This window comes from Chamaea fasciata, unplaced genomic scaffold (genome assembly GCF_029207755.1).
Source record: "Chamaea fasciata isolate MVZ Bird 193981 ecotype frontalis unplaced genomic scaffold, bChaFas1.0.hap1 SCAF_6, whole genome shotgun sequence".
Classification (NCBI taxonomy): domain Eukaryota; kingdom Metazoa; phylum Chordata; class Aves; order Passeriformes; family Sylviidae; genus Chamaea; species Chamaea fasciata.
In genome coordinates, this window is record NW_027094091.1 from 26,625,085 (window position 1) to 26,649,220 (window position 24,136).

At 41.1% G+C, this 24,136-nt stretch overlaps 1 protein-coding gene and 1 long non-coding RNA gene across 3 annotated transcripts in view; both read right to left on the minus strand.

The window, feature by feature from the left end:
* The window catches only part of LNX1 (ligand of numb-protein X 1), a 121,455-nt gene that overhangs the window by 65,590 nt on the left and 31,729 nt on the right, over positions 1-24,136 (minus strand). For both annotated transcript variants that reach the window (XM_066185742.1, XM_066185741.1), the window contains exon 2: positions 320-800. In XM_066185742.1, coding sequence (XP_066041839.1) covers positions 320-705 — 386 coding nt within the window. In that variant the 5' untranslated portion in view covers positions 706-800. The remainder of the gene's footprint in view (positions 1-319; positions 801-24,136) is intronic.
* Positions 11,819-13,918, minus strand: LOC136290593 (uncharacterized). Its single transcript, XR_010721234.1, has 3 exons — positions 13,759-13,918; positions 13,095-13,199; positions 11,819-12,480 (listed from the first exon to the last, which is right to left on the minus strand). It is a non-coding gene; the product is annotated as an uncharacterized lncRNA (long non-coding RNA).

Genomic DNA, 24,136 nt, shown 5'->3' on the forward strand with positions numbered 1-24,136 from the left:
CACATACACACTGTCATTGTGCAGCTAACCACAAGGTATTCACCTGGTATTCAGAACTGTAAATGATAACATGAAGTACTTTACATGCATTGATGCATTTGATTCTAAAAAAGGGTAAGACATAGCCTATATTTTGGACTATAAATGGACTAAATTCAGCTCTAAATTAATGATACTCCTTGGGACTAAAATCAACAACTCTTTCTTTACATTAACTGTGTATTTTGATCAGTATTAATTGAAAATATTTTTCCTCTACTCAAAAAAAAAAAAAAAGAAAGAAAAAAGAGTGAAAAAATGTCTATCAACAACAACTTACTGCGTTTGGAAATGTTGTTCAAGGTGACCACGTTGCACAACCTCTGAGCAGTGTTCTGTGAAAGGGCAGCTAACCATTAGCTTATCCAGGAGGTTATTCACTAGTATGCTGGACTTCCTGCACGTCTGGAGAATCACAAGCTTGCGGTCCATGGGGCAGAAGTCTTTTTCCACAAGGAAGTTTGTAAGGCAGGCTGTGCAGAAGGTGTGACCGCAGAGCGTGTCTAATGGCTGAAGCAAAGGTTGCAGGCAAATGTGGCATATCAGATCATCATCTACTTCTTCGGTGTAGCTGTACAAGTGGTTTTCTTCTGGTAAATGTGCTTGGCCGCAGGTGACACAGAGTGGCAGGGAGCTATCCTCCATTTCTTCTTCTTTCTGGCTCATAATCGGAATTGATGCAATTCAGAAGGGGGCAGGTGGGAATACCCAACCCGTTTTCTATTTGTGAGAGCTGTAGCAAGGCCTGTGTGCCGTCAAAACTGTGGGGAGGAAAGCCAAAGGATTATGTTCTGGGTTGTGTTTTCTTACCATACTTGCAGTATGTATCTGGATATGAAGCATGATATCAGGTATTAGGAAAGGATTGGGATGGGAGAGTGAAGCAAAGAAGGGGGCAGAAAAAAAGCAGAAAATTAACTCCATGGACTTATTTTCTCATAAATCTAGCTTAATTTACACAGACACTCATTGTAAATAAAGATACCAAGATAGAGAGAAATACTACAGGCATTAAATGGCTGAAAACCTTAAGTTAGCATATAATTGCTGTTCCAGTCAGATGATTTGGTAGCCACATTACTTCTGCCAGAAAAGTAGCATTGTGTGTGGGCAAACACTGCAAGACTGTATGCAGAAACACAGGTAAGAATAAAGATTGCTGGCCAAGTTGCCTGTTCAGCACAGCAAGGGAGAGCAGCAGCTTCACCTAATAGACACAAGCACACAAACACAATATGTGTAGACAGAGGGAGGATAATTTGGGTCATGAGAATTTAGAGCTTGGGGCCCTGTAGACCATGCTCATACTACAGCAGCAATGGACCTGGACCCCTGCATTCAAAGTTTGCCTGCCTGCAGTCAAGTAGTTATAACCATCTGCACCACCATAATCAGTTCAAAACTTCATTTGCTCAGCAAAGAACCAAACACCCCACATACTGAAGTCCACAGCACAATGCGAAGTAGTACATTGCTTAAAAGAAGGCCTATTCCCTTTATAATGTGTAATACAGAAACCCAGTATGTCCCTAACTACAAACCCAATTAGCTCTGGCCACAACACCTGCCTGCTGGTATTTTAAAGATGTAAACTCTGTGGGTGGCAGGAAAACTGAAAAGTAATTTGTCGTTTTTACTTGATGAACCCCAACTGATTGTTGGAGCACTTATTTCTCATTACTTCTATGTTTATTTTGATATACCACTCTGAAAATAAACATGAAGATATAAAATATGCAATGGCCTAATTACTGCTCTGGCTTGAAAATGTAAATCTTATTTGCTTCTCTGCCTTAACACTGTACCCTTGCTTTCAGCTTGACTTAATTTGCTGAGACAATGTGTCAGCCTCAGACACCCATCTCTGAGGGCAAATGAGGGAAAGAATAATAAGAAAAATCTGACTATGACAGAGCATATTTTCATATAAATAAACCCTTATTTTTATGCAAAGCTCATGGGCTCTAAACCTGAGAAATTAAACTTTAACATGGCAGGTTTTTCTGACACGAAGGTAAAATAATAGCCCCACTAACACTATCCAGATGTTTAAATGTCAAACATTCTCTTCAATGTTTTCCTATATCCTATTCTTATGAAGCAATTATGTTAAGTGCCCGTTTTTGCTTGCAAGAGAGAGTTCTGCATAAGCTCTGTCTCCTGATTAGCAGTAGCTTCACTGGAATTAATATCATTGCCTGTTAGAACCCTTGCAAATATTTAAAATGCACCAAACTGGGTCAAATGTTTCCTTTTGTAAAAATATTCACCAGAACTTTATGAAAAGCTGTTTGTGAAGAAATTAACATCTCTCCATAGTGCAGGTAACAGCTGCACCTGATATCTTAATATAGGAATTATTATTCAATTCTACTAAAGCGACACACACCAAAACGAAATGAGATAAAGAATTATCAGGGGCTGTGGTGGAGACTATTTGGGAACAGTGAGTGGCTCCTGTAGGGAGCTCTTGGATAACTTCTAGATGAAGTGGGGTGGCTGTGAGCAGGTGTCCAGCTGCCCTCCATATCCCTCACTCATGGAGGGAACCCATCTGAAGACAACAGGACTGCTTGCAAGAATGGCAACACATGGCTTGGGAACTTGCACGATTTTAAAAATACAGGTAAAACGAATTAGAAACCAGTGAAGCATGACAAAAATAGCACTGTGCTATAAACTTTGTTTTCTCTTAAATTTTCAGAATGCTTTGCACCTGGGGCAACATCGTGCTGTGTCTCCACTGCCCTGTCATGTCCTCCTGTACCACCACACACAGGTACATCCATGTGGGTGCTCGCCTCATGCACCACACACCAGAATACAGTCAACTCCAGCATTTTGTTGCCTCAAGGATGTTCTCAAGGACAGAATTCTTACTTCTTGCTGGCAGGAGACTCAACATACAGCTCCCATCAGCCAACCTGAAAGCTAAAGCCAAAGCCCCGCTCTGAGGAAAGAGCAGCCTGCAGGAACAGGAGGATGGGCATTTGAGCTTCCCCTTCCTAACCTCATGCCCTGACCCTGAAAGTACTTCTCATCCACTTCCACATGTAAAAGACAGCAAGACCCCTGATGCAAATTAGGTACAGCTGGGAACAGTACTACAGCTCCAACGCTACTGCAATTATTTTCATAATGACAACAGAGAAAGAGAGGCATCACTGCCCTAAGGCCATGTTCTGCTGCAGCAAAAATGATGAGAGAAGCCCCAGAGGAGGCAAAGTCTGACTGTCCTGGCCATGTTACAGATACTCTTTATCAATCTGACATGCTAATAATGCAATACTAGTGGAAAAAGGCAGGTGTGGGGAGCTGTACCTGAATTTTATAATGTTTACATAAATTACAAATACTTGCTACAGTGCAGAGAAACAAAATGATCCACATTTATTAGTAACAGGAACTGAATTTTTAGAACTTGAAATTCAAGTCCTATGACGTCTATTATTTAGAAGAATTTGACTGCATAATAACATAAATTCTAGAAAAAGAAAATCTCAGCCCCTTCTGACTAACCTGGTCCACATTCACCCATGAACCCTCATAAACTGCTGGACATATCAAAAAAGGGAGTGACTGCCATCTTTGGGAAGTGATTATATCATCAAAAGAGTTAGCATGGAGGATGTGTGATGGAACAGTTACACAGATTCAGTCAGAGGCAGATGTTCTTTGCAATGTTTGCAGTCATTTGTATTTATAACATTTATGTGCTGTCATATAATAGCTACATAACTAGTATCATGTCCTTTAAAGTCTTAATTCTTCTTGAACACTGTAGAAGAGAGGGGAGAGGGGATTTAAATTTGACCTATTGATTACTAGTAGATATTTCCACTCCTTCCATTACCTATGAATAAAAAATAAAAATGCATTTTGAGCAAGAAAACCTGGACAGGTAGATGGCAAACCACAGTGAAATAGGAAAGGTAAGGATTTCCTGGCTGAAGCTCTATTCTTCAAGCCCTGTCCTTGATGGAGGAAGAGATGGGAAAACAGAGGGGAGGAATCCTGTGTTCATTTGAGTTGGTGTCAGCCACCACTGGCAACATCACTGGCACATGGATATCACCTTGGCAGTCTCATGCTCCTTGTCGTCAGAGCCGTATTGACAGAGGGTGGTTCTTGCAAGGACGATTGGCAGGAGAAACTTTTAGAGGAGGTGGTGGTGCCATGCATGCCATCACCAGCATTTGCCACTTCCCTGCTAGGCAGGAAGTTTTCAACAACTCAGGTCCCAGATTTAGCATAGTTTTACAGCACCTAGCACAGACTGGCTTGGATAAAGAAAATCAAGTACTGATTTGTAAGAATGTCACAGTATTGTGACACTGTGGTGAACCAAGCTTCAGTCCAAGGCAGAGAGCTGAAGCACAAGTGCAAACAGTAAAGGAAGAACATTGCTATCTGGATATCCAAATTGCCAAGTTTTCAGCTACAAGCTGTAATGACAGTGGTCACATCAGAGCATAAAATAACTCCAGGGCTGTGACCACAGTGAAAACCAATATCATGATAATACATTTTTAAAAAGTTACCCAACAGGTTGCACTGATTTGAAGGACTTTGCATCTTACTGGTCTCCACTGCTTTGGAATTTGCAGTCACCAGAAGCACTTAAGAGAATAACAGAACAAACCCACAGAAAAAAGCCTGGACAGTAAACACGAAGACTAGGTAGAGGGAACGCCTTTCTTCGCCTTGCAATAACAAGCCCATAGTTGTCCCATCCCAGTGAAGCATTTAACCAATCTTAAGTTTAAATACTGACTTACCACCACGGTTACACTGGCAGCAGTGTAGCAAGAAGAAGGGCTTCACCAAGAAGAGTGGCAGAACCTCACTGCCTCTGCCCAGCCACCGTCAAATATTAACCCAGCAGTTCAGGAGGCTGCACTTGGAAGTAGTAAGGCACAAAATGGGAGAAGATTCAGGTAGCAAAAAACAAGTAACAAAAGCTAAAAGGAAAATAATTAGGTGTTGAAAGAATGAAAGATGAAGGAAGTGGGTATCACAGAAAGAATAAAACAGATGCCTAAAGGCCAGAGAAACAGTGACATGGAGCCTGGAGGAGCAGCTACCACCTTAAATCACAAATGGAGAAAGATAAGCCAGTGAGCAGGCATCACTGGAAAGCAGAGGAGCAAAACAGACGTGCTGCAGAACAGTAAGAAGAATTTAGCTCCAGTAGTTCTGAAGTAGTATGGCTTGATGGTAATGAAATCTTCAGTCAATGGTAAGGGTGGCCAGCATGTATAAAGAAAATGGATTCTAAATAGAATTGACAAATAAGATTGGTTTGGGGTTTGGTTTAGCTTGGTTTTCTCTCTGTGTTTAAGGGACACCTTTTATTAATGCTCCTGTTTTATACACATAGCATGTGTATAACAAATCCTGTATCTGCTGATTAAAACAGACGCCTTTTCACACCCTGTTTCTCTGCTGTACAACCCGTAGGAGATGGAGGTTCTACTGACAGAGTTGTTGTGGCTTTCTTAGCTGAATTATGAAAGCAAAGTCATTCTGCATCCTACCCCCACTCCCAGCATGGGTTGTTATCTCCTACAAATGTTCATCTCTGAGTGACACACAGCCATCCATTGATGTGGGTCAGTAAGGCACTGCATGGCCAAAGGGGATGGTCTGCAGGCGTGTAAGGAAACTGCTCTGCCACAGCAGCATCCATAGCTGCCAGGTAAGAGTAGGAGCTCCTTATTCTTCCGGAGATGCTTTTACCTGGCTTTCCTTTCACCACACTAGCTGTGAGCATGCTGCAGCCGATACCTACCTTTCTTGATAATCAGCTTCTTTGCTGAGGGCTTGGAGACTGCCATCTTGCCTATTCATGTTAAAAAAATATCCACATCAAATTGCTAGGAGGCTCGACAGCTTTCATAGTTACAGAATTAACTCTTTAATGAAGCCTCAGCCCAGCTGTCGCTGGCTAGATGTGGGCAGGTTAAGAGATAAGGGCATTGTCACCATCTAGTGGCTCACCTACACTGGGGAGAAGAGTGGCTCATGGCTAGGAGAGAGCAGAGGTCCTCCTTCACCCTCTCAAGCCAAAGCACACAGCCTTCTGGTTATGCAGGGTTAGCTGTGGCCTTGCTGCTCCTGCCAGAATCTGGGTTGCAAGATCACATCACTTATTTCATATTCAGGGTTTTATAATGAAGTATCAGGTTGAATCCTTTTAGAAAACTATTTGCCATGAGTAAAATGTTAACTGTTTAACTTCCTATCTTTCATCAAACTGTCTTCCCTGGTAAGAGCCTCCCAGGTTTCCCATTACCGTGGTTTGTACCAACTGCTTCTCTCCAACTGAAGTTTTTGATAGATTACACTGACTTTACTGTTCAAAGTGGTATTATATAACAATTTTGGAAAACATTATAGAGTGATCCACACTTCAATAATATGCATTATACAGTATTTTAGACTCAAAAGGACAGTGATTCACATTTCAAAGACCTGGCTATAAAATATCACGCAATAATTTGCACCAATCTTGGCACAGCTGCACTAAAGGCCAAAGTGGTGAGTCAGTTTGCCTAGATTTGAAACTTTGTTTGAAGGAAGGTTATAAAACACTAAGGTGCCCAAAATCTTATCATCATGCCTTCTGACCAGAATTCCTCCTATGTATATCCTACTCTCTCTTTTTTCCCATCTTTCCACTTATTTTTAAATCTATTCTGACTAAAGAAGAATCACAATGTTTTCTTTCTACCTGATGTGTAATTAGATGGAAATTTGATATGGGCAGAGGCAAGATGCATACCTCCAGGTAAAAAGCCAGTAGCTGGAGGAGAGTTGTAGATCCCAGAGATACCAATTTAGCAGGTAAGAATGCAGCTTGACTTTTAAGATGATAGGAAAGACTGTTAGAACTGGCTCTTAGAGGAAAAAATAGTTGTATTTAAAAGTTCATCACATCAGTACAGAACGTCTCTCAGACAACAAACAGGAGCTCCAAAGTCTCTCTTCTGCTTGGCCCCAGTTTTAAAATGGCTGGTTTTTCAAAGTTATTATTAGTCAAAAAGTCCTTCTCAGAGCTTATAACAATCAAAGTACTTTGTGGAGCCTTTAGTGATGAAAGGCATTTCCAACTGAACAGAAAAATCCAATGGTACAGTACAGTAGGTGAATAACCCCAACTTTTTAAGTTGTAGCTCAAGCTGTGAGACCCAACAGCAATGTCATACTGTGCCTGCATGCAAAATAACTTCTAAAACCAGAACCAGACTATTTGAAAAAAAAAAAAAAATCTCTGTGGCTCATGCTGGAATTTACAGAATAAACCAATGTTGGAAAAAGTTTTTTGTTGTGGAATTATGCAGCTGAAATGCCTGTTAGGAATGTATGGAAATATATTCTGCTTTTTTGTCTGTCTCTCACACACCCACGCAAACCTGGATTGCTCTTTCTGATGATTTCACGGATACAAAACTTTACACAGCACATTGAAATGAAAAAAAAAAAAAGCAGGAAATAAAAAAAAAAAAAATTGGGAACAGCTGGACAAGATCTGAGTGAAGAGAAGATCTGAGTAAGACAACAGTACATATCTGTCAGGTTAAGTACTCCTTACTATAAGGAAAATGTCCTAAGAATGAACTCACCTTAGTAGAAAGTAGTACTTCCAAGATGACTTGTTTCTGGCATGCCTCTAGTTGTCAAATTCTGATGGTTAAGGTAGTAACTTCTGTTTCTTACTTTTTTCAAAGCTCAGTAAACCCAGATTTGGACCAACAGCTTATGTCAGAACTACAAACTCAGACTCCAAGTGCAAAGATGAGTTGTAGCAAAATGGGCAGGCTGTGGGTAACTGCTTCCCAAAGGCACACAGTCTACCTGCTCAGAGGAAGTCAATCATGTGGTTGAAGGAAGGCTATGTGAGCAATTATGATTGACTCCTCAAGGGCTTCCTAAACATATGCTCATCCTAATTGACATAATAAATGCCATCGGCATTTCACATTCTAAATTATAAAATTACATGGCTAGTTATGTAACAAAAGGTGCGCTACCATTCCGATTTGGCTGATTGCTCCGTCTGACTTTGCCAAGGCTGGCGGCCTCACAAATACCACAAGCTTGCTTTCAGCCATTTGAGCAGATGACAGAACTGTATTTTTGTGGCTGGACAACCACATGCCCCAGCTGCCTTCTAAGATGCTGGAAAGCAAGGAACAGGTACAACACAAACTCCATGAGGGAGAGCATCCCGGTTCATTGCTGAAGGTGTGTCTGCTGTGTCTCTGCAACGGGGACTGCAGACCATGTGTTCTCTGTGCAGGCTGCCCTACTTAACTTAAAAATAACAATACAATAGACAGAGTAAATTGCATGGGATTGTGAAAATCTTAATACAGCTTCACAGTAAATCTTAATCTGCCTTTGCAATCCTCTCCCAGGGCCCCAAGTGGGTCAGCAGGGAAGGTCGATGATACTACTTCTCTACCCTCCCAGTGCCAGGGGATGGAAGAGCTGATGAAGAGGGAGCAAAAGAAAAGTGGAGGACTTCTTCCCCTCAGGACACTGAAACCTTACATCTCAACCTGGCTCCCATGGCCATGTACCTGCCACCCTCAGACCACACAGCATCTTCTCACGTGACCACGAGATAACATTTAATAACTACAAAGCATGGCACATGTGATGGATAACCCTGCTAATAACACACGATAAAGTAAACTGTGCTTTAATTACACTGTGCCTTTACAACTGCTTCTCTGATCCAGGAGTTTCTTAATACTTGGCAAACTACTTAATGAGTTCTCACAACACCCTGTGGGGACCTTTTTTTAGCAGCAACCCACGTGGTTAGAAGCACATACTTGGTTAGGTGAGCAGGGGAAGGGGCAGCTGGCTGCGCCCATGCCAGTGGGGCCAGTGCCCAGATTCTGTCACTGGAATCCTTGTGCAGCAAGGTGACCACAGAGATGCTTTTAGACCCGATCTGAGGGAAAACCCTCACAAACTCCTGACTTCTAGGACTGCATCCTCTGCTTTATGGACATGCACCTGTGGGGGGGACTGCAGCAACTTGCAGGAGTTAGTTCCCGAGAGTAACTTGTCTAAACAATGGAAGCAAATGCTTGGGTTAAAACCTCTGGCCCATTGCACTCAAAGGAAAAATTAAGCAAATTCAGTGGAGCAAGGATTTAATCATCTGTATCTCAAGTTTATTTATGTTGCACCTCACTCCCGGACTATGATTTAGATGTAATTATTATACTATACATAATAAAATAATGGAAATTATTATTAAATATTATATACTATATACAATTAAAATTACAGGTCTACCAATGCCTATAACTTAAATTATAGATGTATCTTACTCTTTCCTCCTCTTGCTGCTTGGGTCCACAAAAATAACTGAATAAACAAATCCTAAGCAGAAAATACAGTCCCTATTGAAGAACTTCACAGTACAGTGACACTACTGTTTAGCATATCACAATCTGAAAGCATTCCTTACCACTCAATCCCAGGGTCAGAGCTGCTGGGGCCAGTCCCATGCAGGACCCTGGAAAAAGGAGGGCACAAGCCCTGGTAAAGTAGTCAACAGCTAAATTTCAACAACTTAGAGAAGTGGTACAAAAAATGGGCAAACACACAATATGCAGCCATAAATAGAAATTTCAGTGGGCAAGGGAAAGAAATTTTGATGACCTTACAAATTTTTGCAGTGCTGAGTACTGAATTTCACATTTAAGAAAAATGTACTCTTGGAAAGATGGAGATATACTGGAGGCTGAACCCAGCAGCCCAGTTACTGTGGTCTGACTATCAGTTTTCTGGGGCTAACACAAGTTACATTTCGGATCTCAAACAGATCTCTCTTATGAAGTAGTGCTGACAGTGCCCATTTACATCTGCTGATAGTCCCTATCGCTCATTAGGGAGTTAGGTGTGCAGCAGAGCTTATAACTCTGTTTAAAATGGAAAGGACTGGGTAAACCTAAAGTATTCAAGCAGGAGCAGAAGCAGATCTCTCTAGATGAGGCTGTGCAATAGTTTCTGTTCCAGGGCCCCTTTTTTTTTTTTGGGAGCAGGATAATGACTAAACTCCCTGCTCAACAAAACTCTCAGCAAGTACATATTGTTTATTATAGTGACCAAGCCCTCAGCCACCAAAACACATCCTGTAGAGCCTGGTTCTGCCTTCATCTGCTCAGTGCTGGAAATAACATCCCTGAGTATGGTACTACTCATTGGACTTGATTCATCACTCCTTTAATTGGGGCTTCATGGGAACTCCCCCAAAGCCCATTGCTAATTAACATGCATGTGTTGCTGATGGCCTTGTAATATTCTCCTTAACAACAAGAGGCTTACTAAGGTTTTGTCAGCCAGGACACACGAGTGACACCAGCCTGGGAAAGATAGTTAAGTCTGTGGCTGAATTAATATCTGCTTCCAGAACCGGTTCTGTGGGTGTGAAGACCAATTGCGTGCTGTTTAGTCCCATGATGAGAAACCAATCAGGAATTACATGCTTAAACTGTCCTGCTTCCTGCATCCTTTCTCACAATCAGATGTCATCTCCTGTGTGCAGGAAAGCAAGAGGATTTTTTAATTCTTTGAAATTCCTCCTACAAGTCATATTTATTTCAGTGCCTCAGACCCTTTTTGACTATTTTGAGGTATTCTTTTAAATAGCAGTAGTGTGATTAGATGAGTTCTCAGACTGAAACTATGAGAACCCAAAGCTATACTTTCCAGCACTGGGTTTTACTTGTAAAATCCCGTGAGAACTGATCCTGTTCAATACATAGTATAAAATCAGCTTTGTAGTAGAAAAAAAGATAGTAAGATAGTAGATAAAAAGATAGTAGCATCATCTCTACTTTTCTAAAATCAGCATTTCAACACAATATAGACCATATAGCTGTAAGCATGGAATGCAAAAAGCTAGGGAAAAGACAAGCAAAAAGTAGACAGGATTTGCATACAAAATCAATCAAAATTTATCTGCTTTCAAATAAGCCATTTTCTGAAAGATTTACCAATCCAGACAGAGAAGTAGGAAGCATTCCTTGATAAGAAATTACTGGCAGATAAAACCCATTTATTTTATTAAGACTCTTTGTTTCAGTAAGAATGTTGCGGGTGTATTAAAACAAAACTGGAGGACCAATGAGAGGGTTACCATGAGCAGCTAGACAGCTAGGAAGTTTGAGTGTTTAGCTCCTCATAAATGAGCAATTGATTTTTACTCAGAAGGATGGGAATAGTACACAGTGGGAAGTAGTTGTATAGAACAGGAACTGCCAACTAACCATTCCCTGGACATGTATTGAAGGTGAAAGTTTGTCTTCTGTGCTGAATCTTTTTGAACCCCATGATTCAGGTAATGATTACTTTTGCAGATTCAGAGAGCCTTTAGGGAAAGCCTTGGAAAGATCAACTGCATATTTGTCCATCCCAACTTCTAATTTCTGTGAAAGAACTGGACTGCAAACAAGTGCTAAGTTGGGCAGCATTGCAGGACACCAGTGTCCAGCCATTTCACAAGAGTGGGGTTTCATTACCTCTTCAAACTCATTACTCTGGCCAGAGTCCCTCCAAATCAACAACAGGCCTCCATTTGCTCTGACAGTGAGAGGAGCCAGGTGGCAGCAGCCAGCCCTACAGACAGGGCTGACATCTCCAGAAATACTGGACTGCTTCCCTCCGGCAGCCAAACTTAAGAAGACTCCCTACATTTGAAAGCCTGTATTAATTTACTTTCCTTCTGGAAACAATGCTGCTTGATTTCCTGGTTTGCAGTGAAATGGAGCTATCTATCATCTCATCCTGCGTGCAAAATTTATTTCCATTTTACTAAAGAAGAGCTATGCTAGGGGAAGATGCCAGCACCTTCAAACTTCTTCCAAAAGACAATTCAATTTTCTTTTCTAGTAGATGATCACAACTCAGAGCCAGGAACATTCCTCTTTCCAACTCTTTGCCACAATGAAGTCCTGATGCAGTTAATGTTCAAACACGTGGGTTGGAACACCCTTATGAAAGCAGAATGTGAGCAAAGGGGAGGACACTTCTACAGGACCACAAACAAGTAAAAGAAATTAGCAATGGGAGAGTGTTTTCAGGGGGCAAGGATAAGACAACATTGAGACAAGCTTTCACAGATTGATTTAATTTATATCTTTGGAAAATATACATAGGCTCTGAGGTTTGGGGTGGAAGAATAAAATAGCAAATGAGTAACAGATCACTTCCTTAAGAGGAATTTTCAGTCTTAGGAAAGTAGATGGGAGTACTGAGGATACAACTCCTCACACATCAGCAGCTTTCCAAATTCCTGACTGTGATTTCTGGCTTTTATTTGCAGATCAGCATTTGTGCTTTTTCAACAACAGCAGATAAGAGACACTGCTGTTTCAGTGAAGTGATGGAATTGCCTTGATGTTGTTCTCCATAAACCTGAAAAAGCAAATGAAAAGCGTTTTGGGCAGTGGGAGCTCCATTTCTACAAAAGATTGTGGGAAAACAAGCTCCTTGCATAGTGCCCAGAACAGTGCCTCAGCTCCTTTCCTAGTTAACAGGCATCATAGGAAAGCATGACATACGAGTCTAATAAGCACCTTTTCTGGTTTTTGTGTTTTTCCTTGGCAGATGTAAAAGGGGCTGAGAGCTTGACGTAAGCAGTCCACCCCGGTCATTAAAAACAACCCAAAGACATTAAGAAGTTTAAACACGTGAACAGGTCCTTCTGATATATGTACTTGGACCTCCTGTCCACTGAGTACTCTAAGTATACATTTTGGTGAGTGAGGATGTCCACGTATCCTCATTGCTTTCTGGGTTCTGTGCTGGCACTGTGAATATACACATTTTCTCATGAACAATCAGTCTTATGGATAGAAATAAAACTAATAAGGAGTTATGCCTATTCATATATATTCACAGGTTTGAAACTCCTGCATATACCTGTACTGAATTACAAGATGTCTTGAGTAAAGAACTGAGTGTAAGCTTAAGTGTGCAGAACATGAGCTAAAGATAAAAACGAAATCAAGTTCTCTTTCTTTCCTCACCTCAGCTGCAGTTATATGCATAAAATCAAGCAGGAAAACACAGTAGTGGTGAATGTAGCCTCAATTTGCCTCCTACAGCTGCAGCGAGACTTTGTGGGTTTTAACCTGGGGGAGGGGAAGAAATGGGTTTCCAGAGGATTAATAAAGCAATGGGCTAAAGCAGCTGCAGTACAAATGGCACCTCTCCACAAATAATTGTTTGGATTTCAACATACTTTACTGAAAAAATTGACCTTCTTAGCAATGGGGAAGACAGAAACCCAAGCGCATCTAGCTAACAAAAAAAGGTTATGAACGAAGCAGTGTCTTTGCACACCAGCATCTATGGATGTAAGTAGTGTTTGAACAGAGTCTACCAAGAAGCGCAGCAACCCACAGGTATGTTACACAGCCTTTTCTGTTAGATTATGAAAACAAGCTCCACATTAGGTGATGGGAAGCTGGATCACTAATGACAGACACAGTAGATATTTATCCCTGCCTGGCTGCGTGGCACTCTAGAATATGCAGGCTGAGGGTCGGGCCCGCTCCCCTGCCACTGAACAGGGCTGGTTTGTTTACCAGAGCATTTTTTTCCACCTTTGCTCCTCTGGAACAACTCACGCCAAGCTCAGGGGGAAAAGTAGGAACGGCAGAAAGAAAGATCCAAGTGTGTCCAACTCACGCGTGTGGCTTTGCCGTGTCTCTCGTGGGCTGCCGGCAGAGTCGTGCGGCTGTGAAAGCTCCAGGCCGGGGCCGGCGGCCGGGCAGGGCCCGCACTCACCCCGCGGCTGCCGGCGGGCAGCGGCTGGTGCCCGGCTCAGGCGGCCAAGCCCATGGCATGACAGAGGGTTCGGAAGAGCTGAATTGCATAAACCTGAGCAATTTAAGGTTTAAAAGACCACACCCTCCCGGTCGTGTCTCCCGCAGGCAGATAAGCATGTGCAGGCTGCTCATACAATAGTGTAATTTGAAGCTTTTACTTTTCTTTCCGGCATATACCAAAGTTCATTTTCAGTCAGGTTCTTCCTTCCATTTCTTTTCGTCTTTTAACCTGACAATCAGCAGGGTTCAAATTTAACAAGTGCAAGTGGACCATCCTAAAAATTGCTTCAAGACAGAAGATTCATGTTGGCTTTCTCCTTTAAAAAGGAAAACGGGATCCATAAGTTCTAACCTAGAATCAATAGTTTGGAATCTGAATCTTCACCTTGCTCCTGTATACTTGGTGGTGAACGCTTGAACCACATAAGAGCAATTTGTAAACTCCAGAATCAGCAGTCTGAAAACACAAGCTCTGTTAATTTTCCGAACGTTGCAAAATTAAGACTGCATTAAACCCTCTTACCCAGTAATTTTTAGTTTAAAAAGCACTCAAGAAGGGGATAAAATGTTATACTGTAGATAAGGTGTCATGCTGCTGCACTGTGATGCAACAGCTGAGAGTTAATGTTAATAGCAAAAACAGCAGCAGCAGAAAAGATCTTTTAAAAAAAATATTTTCAGTAGAGGAAAAGAAACCATCATCTTCCAACTACATGAATCACTAATAAATGCAGTGACTTTAGCCATCTTATGCATTTGTTCCCAAGGAAGGAAGTGTTATTCAAGCAGCAAGGCAGCTTTGGAGGTGGACTTGAATCAAGGAACTGCAGGATACACTGAAAACAGGCAGGAGGAAATACCCAGCCTTTGATATAAACATCTATGGCTACCAGGTCTTGGCCTCCGATTCTTTCTTATGCAAGTTTATTTCCCTTCAAACATTTTCAAAGCATGCTTGACACTTGTGACTATAAAATCCCTTGTTAAATATTTATTTTAAGAAATCATCAAGGGACATGTGAAGTCCTGCCAGCAAGTGTGACAGTCATACCCTTAGCTGGATGGATACTTCTTTGCAGTAGTATTTGCCTCTTCTGCCCTGACAGCATAGCACCTCAGCTCCAAGTTGCTCAAGAAAACCTGGGATAGGTTCCTGCCAAGCCAGCCTGCCAGTGCTCAGTGTACAGTTGTCCAAAACCCAGATAGTGCTGTGCTGGATCTGGGGCACTGTGCAGCTGCTGCTTTTCCTCCAGGATGGGTGCAGTACAGAGAGACAGAGCCTGCATGGGACCAGATGTCCATGGCAGTCACAAGGCCAGATATGCAAGCCTCATGCGTCAGTCGTCTGCAAAATTGAACTATGCATATGAAATGCACTTTGAAAAACATGCTTAAGCTACAGAAGCTTAAACATTAGCAAATACATGCCCACAGAGCAAAGCCTGTGTTTAAATCCTTCCCTCGCATGGGAGGTCTCTCTGAGGCTGCTCGCCCTAGATTAGGAAGCCCAGAGCCCTGTTGTCACAGGTGACCACATCAGACATTCAGTTACAGACTCAGTTTCCATCCTGGCAATTGGCCAAGTTTTGCCCTCCCTCCCACTGCTGGGAGGCTTTTATAAGTTTCCAGACTAAGGGCCAGCTCAAACTCATTTCTTCTCACGCTAATGTCACTGAATTGCTTAAATTGCCTTTCCTATCTCATGATATGCTTTCCTGTTTTCCTTTCCACAAAGAATCTGTAAGTCTGCTCAGACAAAAGGCTCTCTGCTCTCCTGCTCACACAAACAGCCCTCTTGGGCACTCATTCCTGTCCAAATTCTTCACTCTGGAATGGCATTTATACTTCTTTATACATACCAGACAAATTATTTTCCTAGAAGGTGAGTTAGTTATTGGCTCTGAACCAAATTGCTGTGAGCTCTTTGGTACCTGTTGATGGAAGATCTCAGCTGAACCTGTCTGTTATCTGCTAGGAGGGAACAAAGAAGAATGTCCTTTAAACTACAGCCTGTGTATTGTATTATTTATCAGTTCTCTCCTTTGCCTGCAGCAGATTTTCTTCACCAACATCACAAAAAAAGTGAGAACATTTTCCTACTACAATTCATTAATTTACACCAAAATGACAGCAGGGTATCATAGATCTAAGTGGTGCATTGACACCTGTTTGATAAACTTCTAATTTCCTGGTATAGATTCATACATTGGGGGCAAAATAATTTTCATATTGAGCTGGATTTGAAATAAATTGTACATGTATCTCAAGCTATGCAAATACAGGTATAATGACCAACATATCAAGTTGCAGATATTCCATACTTCACTACTGCTTAAATTATTTCCAGGAGGGCAACATGCCATAAACCCTATTGTATTAGACTTACTCATTTATTTACTTCAACTAAATGATTTCAGCATACATTGAAAGCATTGGCAGTACACACTATGCAAGCGAAGTTAAAAGATTAGTCATGTCATATGAGGGGAAACTGTAGTGATCAATATTAGTTGATAATATTGTAATGGATGCCACCTGTGTTGGGATCACTGTGTCCTGCAAACACAGAGGCCTGTGCATCCTCCTGTGAAGCCCCGTGAAAGTGGAGCAGAAGAAGCAGGGGTCAGGTCAGCTCTTTGCCTGCAGCTGACCACTCTCTCCCAGACCCTGGACCAGGCCAGGAGGTTCACTGCTTACAAGAAAGGAAATAAAAGAGCTTTCTCCAGTGCATGTTACATACCTGTCCACACAGCTCTGGCAGGGGACTGAGCCATACTGTCTCTTTCAAGTACTCAGCAGCACTAGAGATTCCTTGTGGGTTTCTATGATGAACCACAATGGCAAAATACACCCTTGCCCCTGAATCCCATGGATGGACACTGGGGTGGGGACCAGGACAAAGGGGATGGGGAGTTCTGGCTGGCCCTTTGACTCAGTGGAGGAGCAGTGAGAAGAAATGATGCCAGGAAAGGAGCACCAAGAGCTGTGGGTCACAACTCGCAGCGCTGGAGGCAGATGAGACAGGAGTTTGGGGTCCCCCAGATGAAACTGTCTCTTCTGACCTCCAAATGGCAGGCCACATGCACATCTGGCATGAACATTCAATGTTCTCCCATGGAATTTCACCTCAGCTTGTCGAGGTATACTGAAGAATTGGAACAAACTCTAGGCGGGGAATAATCAGGTGTAGAAACAGCTCCAGCATGCAGGCCAGCATTTTAGTATCAGTTCCCTCTCTTGTTTCCCCTTTGTGGAAAATGAGCAACCTGAATTGGATCACAAAACATAAAAGGATTGCCAAGCACTTGTACTATGGACTCTGCTGACTACTGCGTGCCACTGACAGTCTGCTTGTAAATTAGACTGGACTCTGTAGTCATTTATCACCAATATTAAATAGCAATTCTGTGCAGTGTGACAGTTTAAATAAGATGTTGACTTCCAAAATTGACCCACTTGGTATAATTTACAGTTGGCAAAGCTCTTACAAAGCGTATGTTACTGTAGGAAGTCATGTTTCATTTGTCATAAGCATTTACTGGATCTTCTGTATCCAGTATCTTTACCTTTTCTAGATGACTCCTGAGGAAAACAGGAGCATATTGAGGAAATTAAAATCCCAAGATTAAAATAATCTCTTGTCCTCAATTAATGAACAAACAATAGTACCAGACTACTATTTTTCTGAAATGGACTGCTTTCAGAGACTAAGAAAGCACAGGATTAAACATGGCCCTACTGGGAAAAATCCCAAACTAGCAACTTGTACCATACCAGCAATTAAAATGATTCCCCAAAGAGCCTGTATGGCATCACTCAGGAATGGCCTTGACTTGGAAAGCCCACAGACCCAGCTGGAAAATCTCAAGTGAATTCCGGGGTCCTTCCACCTCCTCCAGAAAAAATCTGTGAACACATGAGCTTTACATACATAAGAAAAACAAACATTCAAGTGGCCAAATCACTCTGGCTGTAGGGAGAGGATAATATTACTGATAGGCAGGTGCTATATGTTTTCCACTGAGAGAAATTCTTGAAGTTAAAAGATTAATCTGGTTTCTCAACACATTCATTAGTTAAATTGCAAAGCAAGCTCATTACATAACCAATCCTAGGACAATTATGTTTATCTCGTCAAGGTTCACAGTACAGATGGATTGCTGACCTAGGTAACATGAGTACCTTCTGCAGGGTGAAAGCTCTCTGACCTATTTGTAACATCAGTGCTGTGCCCTGCTCGAGTTTTCTGAGTATTTGTGTTTCTTTGGAAGAATACATTTGTGCAGTTCCTCCCAGAGGTCTCTGCAGCACGAAGAGAGGAACTGAGGAAAGCTGGGATTCATTCTCTAGAAGTGGGCAAATCAAGGCACAGAAATGAAGTGATTTGATCCTATTTACCAAAGAGATCTCTGGCATAAAGAGCATCTCACTAATTCTCCCATACTTTGTTAGACATGGTAAAGATGGAGTGAAATTTCTGTACTTAAGGCGTGTACAAATACATAGTGTGCTCAGTCCACTCTTGAAATAAATTTTACAGAGTTCAATATTTGTTGAGAGACAGAGTCTCTCAGAGTTCTCAGAATCATCTTGTCTGACTCCTTGTCACAAGCTGCACATCCTCTGCTCTATCCCTTTGTGGAACCTGCTGCCTGGGTTTAACTATATAAGGAATTTTTCTAGAAAAGCATTCCACTCTGGTCTGAAGAACCAAAAGGTGTGGAGTCCACTGGTCTCTTTGGTATCTTATTCGTGCAATGACTTGTGCATACATGTAAAATCACATGGATAGTTTATTGTAAATTTGATGACACTACCTCAGATTACTGTAATCAATTCATGTTATGCATTTCCTGGGAAGATGAAAGAGCTGGTATCTGTATCTTGTACCTCTACTTGTGTTATATTTGTACTAACATCCTCATCTATATTTCATATGGAAAAAAAAAGTCTGTGGTGGAGACCTGCCAATATAGCAGGTGTATTAGCTTAGCTACCCCTCATATAAGATTTTTGCTGTTCCCTGCATTCTCATCCAATTTAAAATCCTCTTTTAAAGTGCTGCCTGTGATGTGATTGATGTTACTCCATGAGTCTCTCCATATGCATACATATGATAAACACAGACAAAATCAGACCTTTGCACATGTACTCAAGGATCACACCAGATATTTTACCCTCCCACTGAGCTATGACTACTTTCTAAGGTTGTCCATAAGGTCTCCAAAGTCTTTCCAAATCTCTATTCATTTTCTGAAGCTGTCTCCCCCATATGGCACATGTTCCCAGTTTCCAGGTTTATAATTTTACACCTGACCATGTTAAAGCACACTTTTTTCAGTCTGAACTCCACTTTTTAGGCAACTCAGATTCCCTTTTCTCTAGTGCCATGTGTAATCAGTGAGTAGTTCAGTATTTTCCATGCAAGGTTAAGTAGTGAACATTGCCAGAAGAGGTCAAGTCCTGACCTAGTTCTGGAATCTCACTAAAAATTTCTTTTTAGAATGATTTTGCAATAACTCCTTTGATCCACTAGCCCTTAGCCCCTTGGCATGTCCTTAAACAAGAATGCAAAATGCTACATTTTTGATCAAATTATGGTAAGATATCAAACTGAAGAGTTTCATTTTCCATTAGGCCTATAGTAGCTTTTTTAACCAACTGGGTAATCTTACAGTAAAGAAGCAAGACAAGCTTACCTGACAAGGCTTGAATTCAATGAAAACATCACTGGCTGCCATTAACAATAGTCCTGTTCTTTATACTTGGATTCCCATATCAGCTTCTCTATTATTTTGCTGGAAGTGAGGTCAGGCTGACTGTCATGCTGTTATCAGAATTATCCTGTTTGTGCCGTTGGGGCACTGGCAAAAAAAATAAGCATGCTTTCAGTCTTGGCCGATTGCTCCAATGTTCCCAAATTTATCAAAAGCCCTTATCAGTGGGCCAGAAAATTTCTCAGCCAATTTAAGAAAAAAAAAAAAAAAAAGAAAAAAAGAAAAAATAGGATGCATAGCTGCTGGCAATACCGGGGCTACTGCCTTAAAACTGATTCCTCAAAGTAGGAGTTGTCTAACATTCTTTTAGTTGTAGATGGGCTGGAAAAGAATTCATCCTCCTCACATGATATATACAAAGTGTATTCTTTCTTTCAAAACATAAACCAGATTTTTTTTTCTGAACATTTCAGCCATCTATATGTTTCTTATTAACAGTTTCAGTACCTACAACCCTTGCTTGGCCCACATCATTGCTACTTTTTTCCCTTATGTAAATTTAAAAATTTCAGAACACCATTTGCTTTCCAAGAGCAGATTTTGGGTAAGTAATTTCCATACTTAATAACACTTAAATATCAATAGATCTTTATCTCCCTTTTATAACCTATTTTTCCAATATACAGCCACATGGTTTATTTAAATATGTAAGTATTGTGTGTTTGCATGCCCACACAAGTGTCTATAGATAAGTTTACCTATGCAGCCCCATATATAGATAAGTGTGGACAAATTTATACCTGTTTAAACACACGTATACAGATGAGTAAGTCCATTTCTACTTTCTGTCTCCTTTTGCCATACACGTTGTCTTAATAAGGTTTTGCCCGTTTAGTAAGTTCTTGAAAAACTTTCAGTTTTGTTCATGCCTCCATGCCTCTGCTTATTCAGTTTTATTAAGGGCTGTCCTTAGTTTTGGGAAATTGGCCTTTTCAAACTAACATGTGTGAATATTATGGTTTGGGACTATATTCTCTTCAAGCATATTAAATGTAACCGGGTCATGATCAGTTTTTCCTGACACAACACCTGATTTCCAGTCTAGTGGATAAATTTACTTTTACCTATCACACTACTTAAAAGCAGAATTCTTCCAACAAAAGAACAATTTTTGCTTTGCAGAACTATCATCCAGTATTTAAAACTACTCTATGGATGTTTCACTAGTACCTAAATGACATCTTCAGCTAGTATGCTAAATAAAGTTCCCCATAATTACACAGTTGCCTCCCCACATGCAACAGTAGCTCAAACTGTCTTTAGACTCATTTCAGTGACTTACAATGTCATCTCTGCCCACCTTTGCTTGCTGCTGAACCTTGATAATCAGCATATTTTCTGTGCTGCATTTCCCAAGATCCTACACTTCCCAGTTCTAAGTTAGGGAGATATGTGTCACCAGGTCATAGTCTAAGTCATTCCCCTCACATACTTTCTTTTGTCACCCTTGGTCTGCTTAAACAACTTATACAATATTCTAATATTCTTATAAAATATTGATCCCTCTAGCACTGTAACCTGATGAGACAATTAAGTTGAATTTATCTTGATAATTGATAAATTCTAGTTGCTCTTACTTATTACCCAGATTCCCAGCTTCAGCATATAAACTTTTCCAAATGTATTTCTCTTTGGATCATCTACCATGTTGATTTAATTTGTTCCTGACAAGGAGAATTTGAACCACATTTACTTTCTTAACCCTCTGCTGCATGCATTTGCTTTAAATATATTTGTGGCAGTTCCCAAGAGCCAAGATATTTTGTCCCAGCCACACCTATTCAATCTCTCCATCTTTTAGTACTGTATATATTACAAGCCAGTACAGGGTTTAGCTCCATGGTATGTAGCCAGTCCAAAACCAACATGGATATTTTGTGCTGACCTGTGGAATGCTGACACAGGCTGACTGGAATACAATCTCTGCAGCACTGTTTAAAAAATGGCATTCAGCATCATTCTTTCTGCATCAGTGTCATGTTTTTGCAGGTGGCTTTGAGAAATACTTCAGCAAATAAATTTTTGTATATCAGTGTAAGTACTCCACGTAGGCCACACAGGCACAACTTATCAAGGAACTGCAGTCTTCTGCAATACTTGCAACACCTTGCAGCCAAAAGGCTCAGTGCTGGCCTGAGCCAGTAATGGAAACTCTCTGAAGAGACCCAGATGTGTTCCACGCAGGAGAAAAGAATGCCTTAATAGTTGTGCATGTCTCACAGTTACCCACTTACAACTGTCTTTTTTTTTTTCCACACAACACAAACTAGGAAGTTCTGCAGAAATCCTTCTGGGAACAGGCAGGGGCCCATGGACCTCTCGGATCTACCTGGTTACTCTGCTGGTACCTGCCTTCTTGTAAGAGGACAAAACTCAGCACTGAACCCTGGACTGTCTCTTGAAGTGTTTAAAGCCTGTGCAATCTAGCTAAGTAAAACAGGGCATGCGTTAAAAAATGTGTCACTTCCATCGGTACAGTAAGAACTTGCAAAGACATAAATTTGAGTCAGCATGCTATGGACACTATGGGCACTCTGCTCTTACCTCAAAGAGGTCAGGGGTCTTGTCCATGTGTGGGAAAGTTGTATCTTTTACTCGGCTAATTGGTACAACTGGAGGAATGGTGTGCCTTAAAGAATGCAAGTGTTTCTTTGATCACACACACTGCAAGTGCTAGTACATCCACACAGGCACTGCAAGTTCTAGTATATCCACACAGCGAACCATGAAAGGTAGCTGCTGGGAAAGAGCACACAGAAAGGGGCACCTCAAAGGCAGTGAGAATTTTTCAAACCACTGGATCCTGAGCAGCCCAGCACGTTCAATCTGAACACATTGTTTCCTGGAGATTGTGGCACTGTGTGCTGATCCAGCAAGCTCAGCAGGCAGGGAATAGTGCACATCTTGCAGATAACCTCTCTTCTACTTAGTTAGGCATCAGTCTAAGCACACCCCTTTCACATGCTAACTGGTAAATTGCTAATTTATTTACTGAAGGGAGAGTGCAACGCATACAGCATAGATTACACCAGAAACAAAAGTTGTAAGGATGCAAAAACATAATTACACGCAGGCCAATGAAGAGTATAACATGTTATACATATACAGAGAATTTACTAAGCAATGCATGTTGCAAACTGAGGTGGTGATAATTGAAGGTATTTAGCTCGGAAACATAACCTTAATGTCAAATGAGCAAGTGCTACTCTGTCCTAAACTGTTCTACTTACAAAGCCAAAGGCCTGAAAATAGCAGACAGAGGAGCAACTGGGGTGCTGACTTTTCCCGTGTAGAGCAAGCCCTCCCTCCTTCCCTGGGTTTCTGCCCTCCCATGGCAGAGAAAATGCATTTTAAGCAGCTCACGTGCCTGTGTTTGTGTACCTGTCAGTCTCCAAGAACCCACAATGACTTTTGGATTCAAGGTACAATTTTAACCACTTCTGACAAATGACAGGGGCTTTCAACAGCAGTTAAACAAGTTTGGTGAAAGCAGGTAAGGTTACACGTGGAGATGAAAGACTGATAGCGTTACACTTGGAGAAAAGTCCCTCTGAGAATGTCTTATTAAAATGCAGAGCTTCTCTTCCTATCATGGTAAAGTGGTCTTAAATGTTCAAAACGCAGGAAAATCTTCTCCTGCAGCTCACAGCAGCCATGAATCTAGAGCAAGGTTCCTTGACTTTGGTGGTCATGAATCTGTTTAACTACAGCTGTTTTCTACACTGTAGTAAAGGATCTGTTTGTTTAACTATTGTTGTTTTCTACACTGTATATTCAGATGCCGCGTATTTTCAAAAAATATAACGAATATGTAACTGTATAACACGTTATTTATAATGCATACATATATAAAATTCAACTGCAGATTGAATGACATTTCTGCAGTTCATAAAGGAAATCGTAGTAGTGGTATTGAATTTGGCCGTGGTCTACAATGTGAATGTTTAGTATCATTTCAAATGAGACCTTGAGAAAACATTTGGTTTTATACATTGGAAATACCTTAGAAGAGGCAACTCCAACAAAGCTATTTAAAAGAAATTCAGAAAGTCTAATTAGCTGACTCATTAGCTCAGGTCAGAGCATGGTGCTAATAAACCAAGGTTGTGGTCGTGATACCTGTATCACTTAAAGGTTGGACTTGATTATCCTTGTGGGTCCCTTCCAACTCAGAATATTCTGTGATTCTAGAAATCTCCCATTTTGGGTCATTGTCATAGTGCACTTCCCCTTTCAGTGTGTTCTGGACTGCAGCAAGATCACAGAAAGCTCTTCAAAAAAATAGAGAAAATAGGAATTATTTTCTAACTCATTATAAAACTATAAACTCATCTTTCAGTGTTTAGTAATGTTTTGAATATTTTGTATGGTTTTTTCCTAGTGTAATTATTTCTGAAGACTATCTACTGAGTGTGTTTACCTTCTGAAAATGTGAGAATTAAGGTCTAACCCAGGGATACA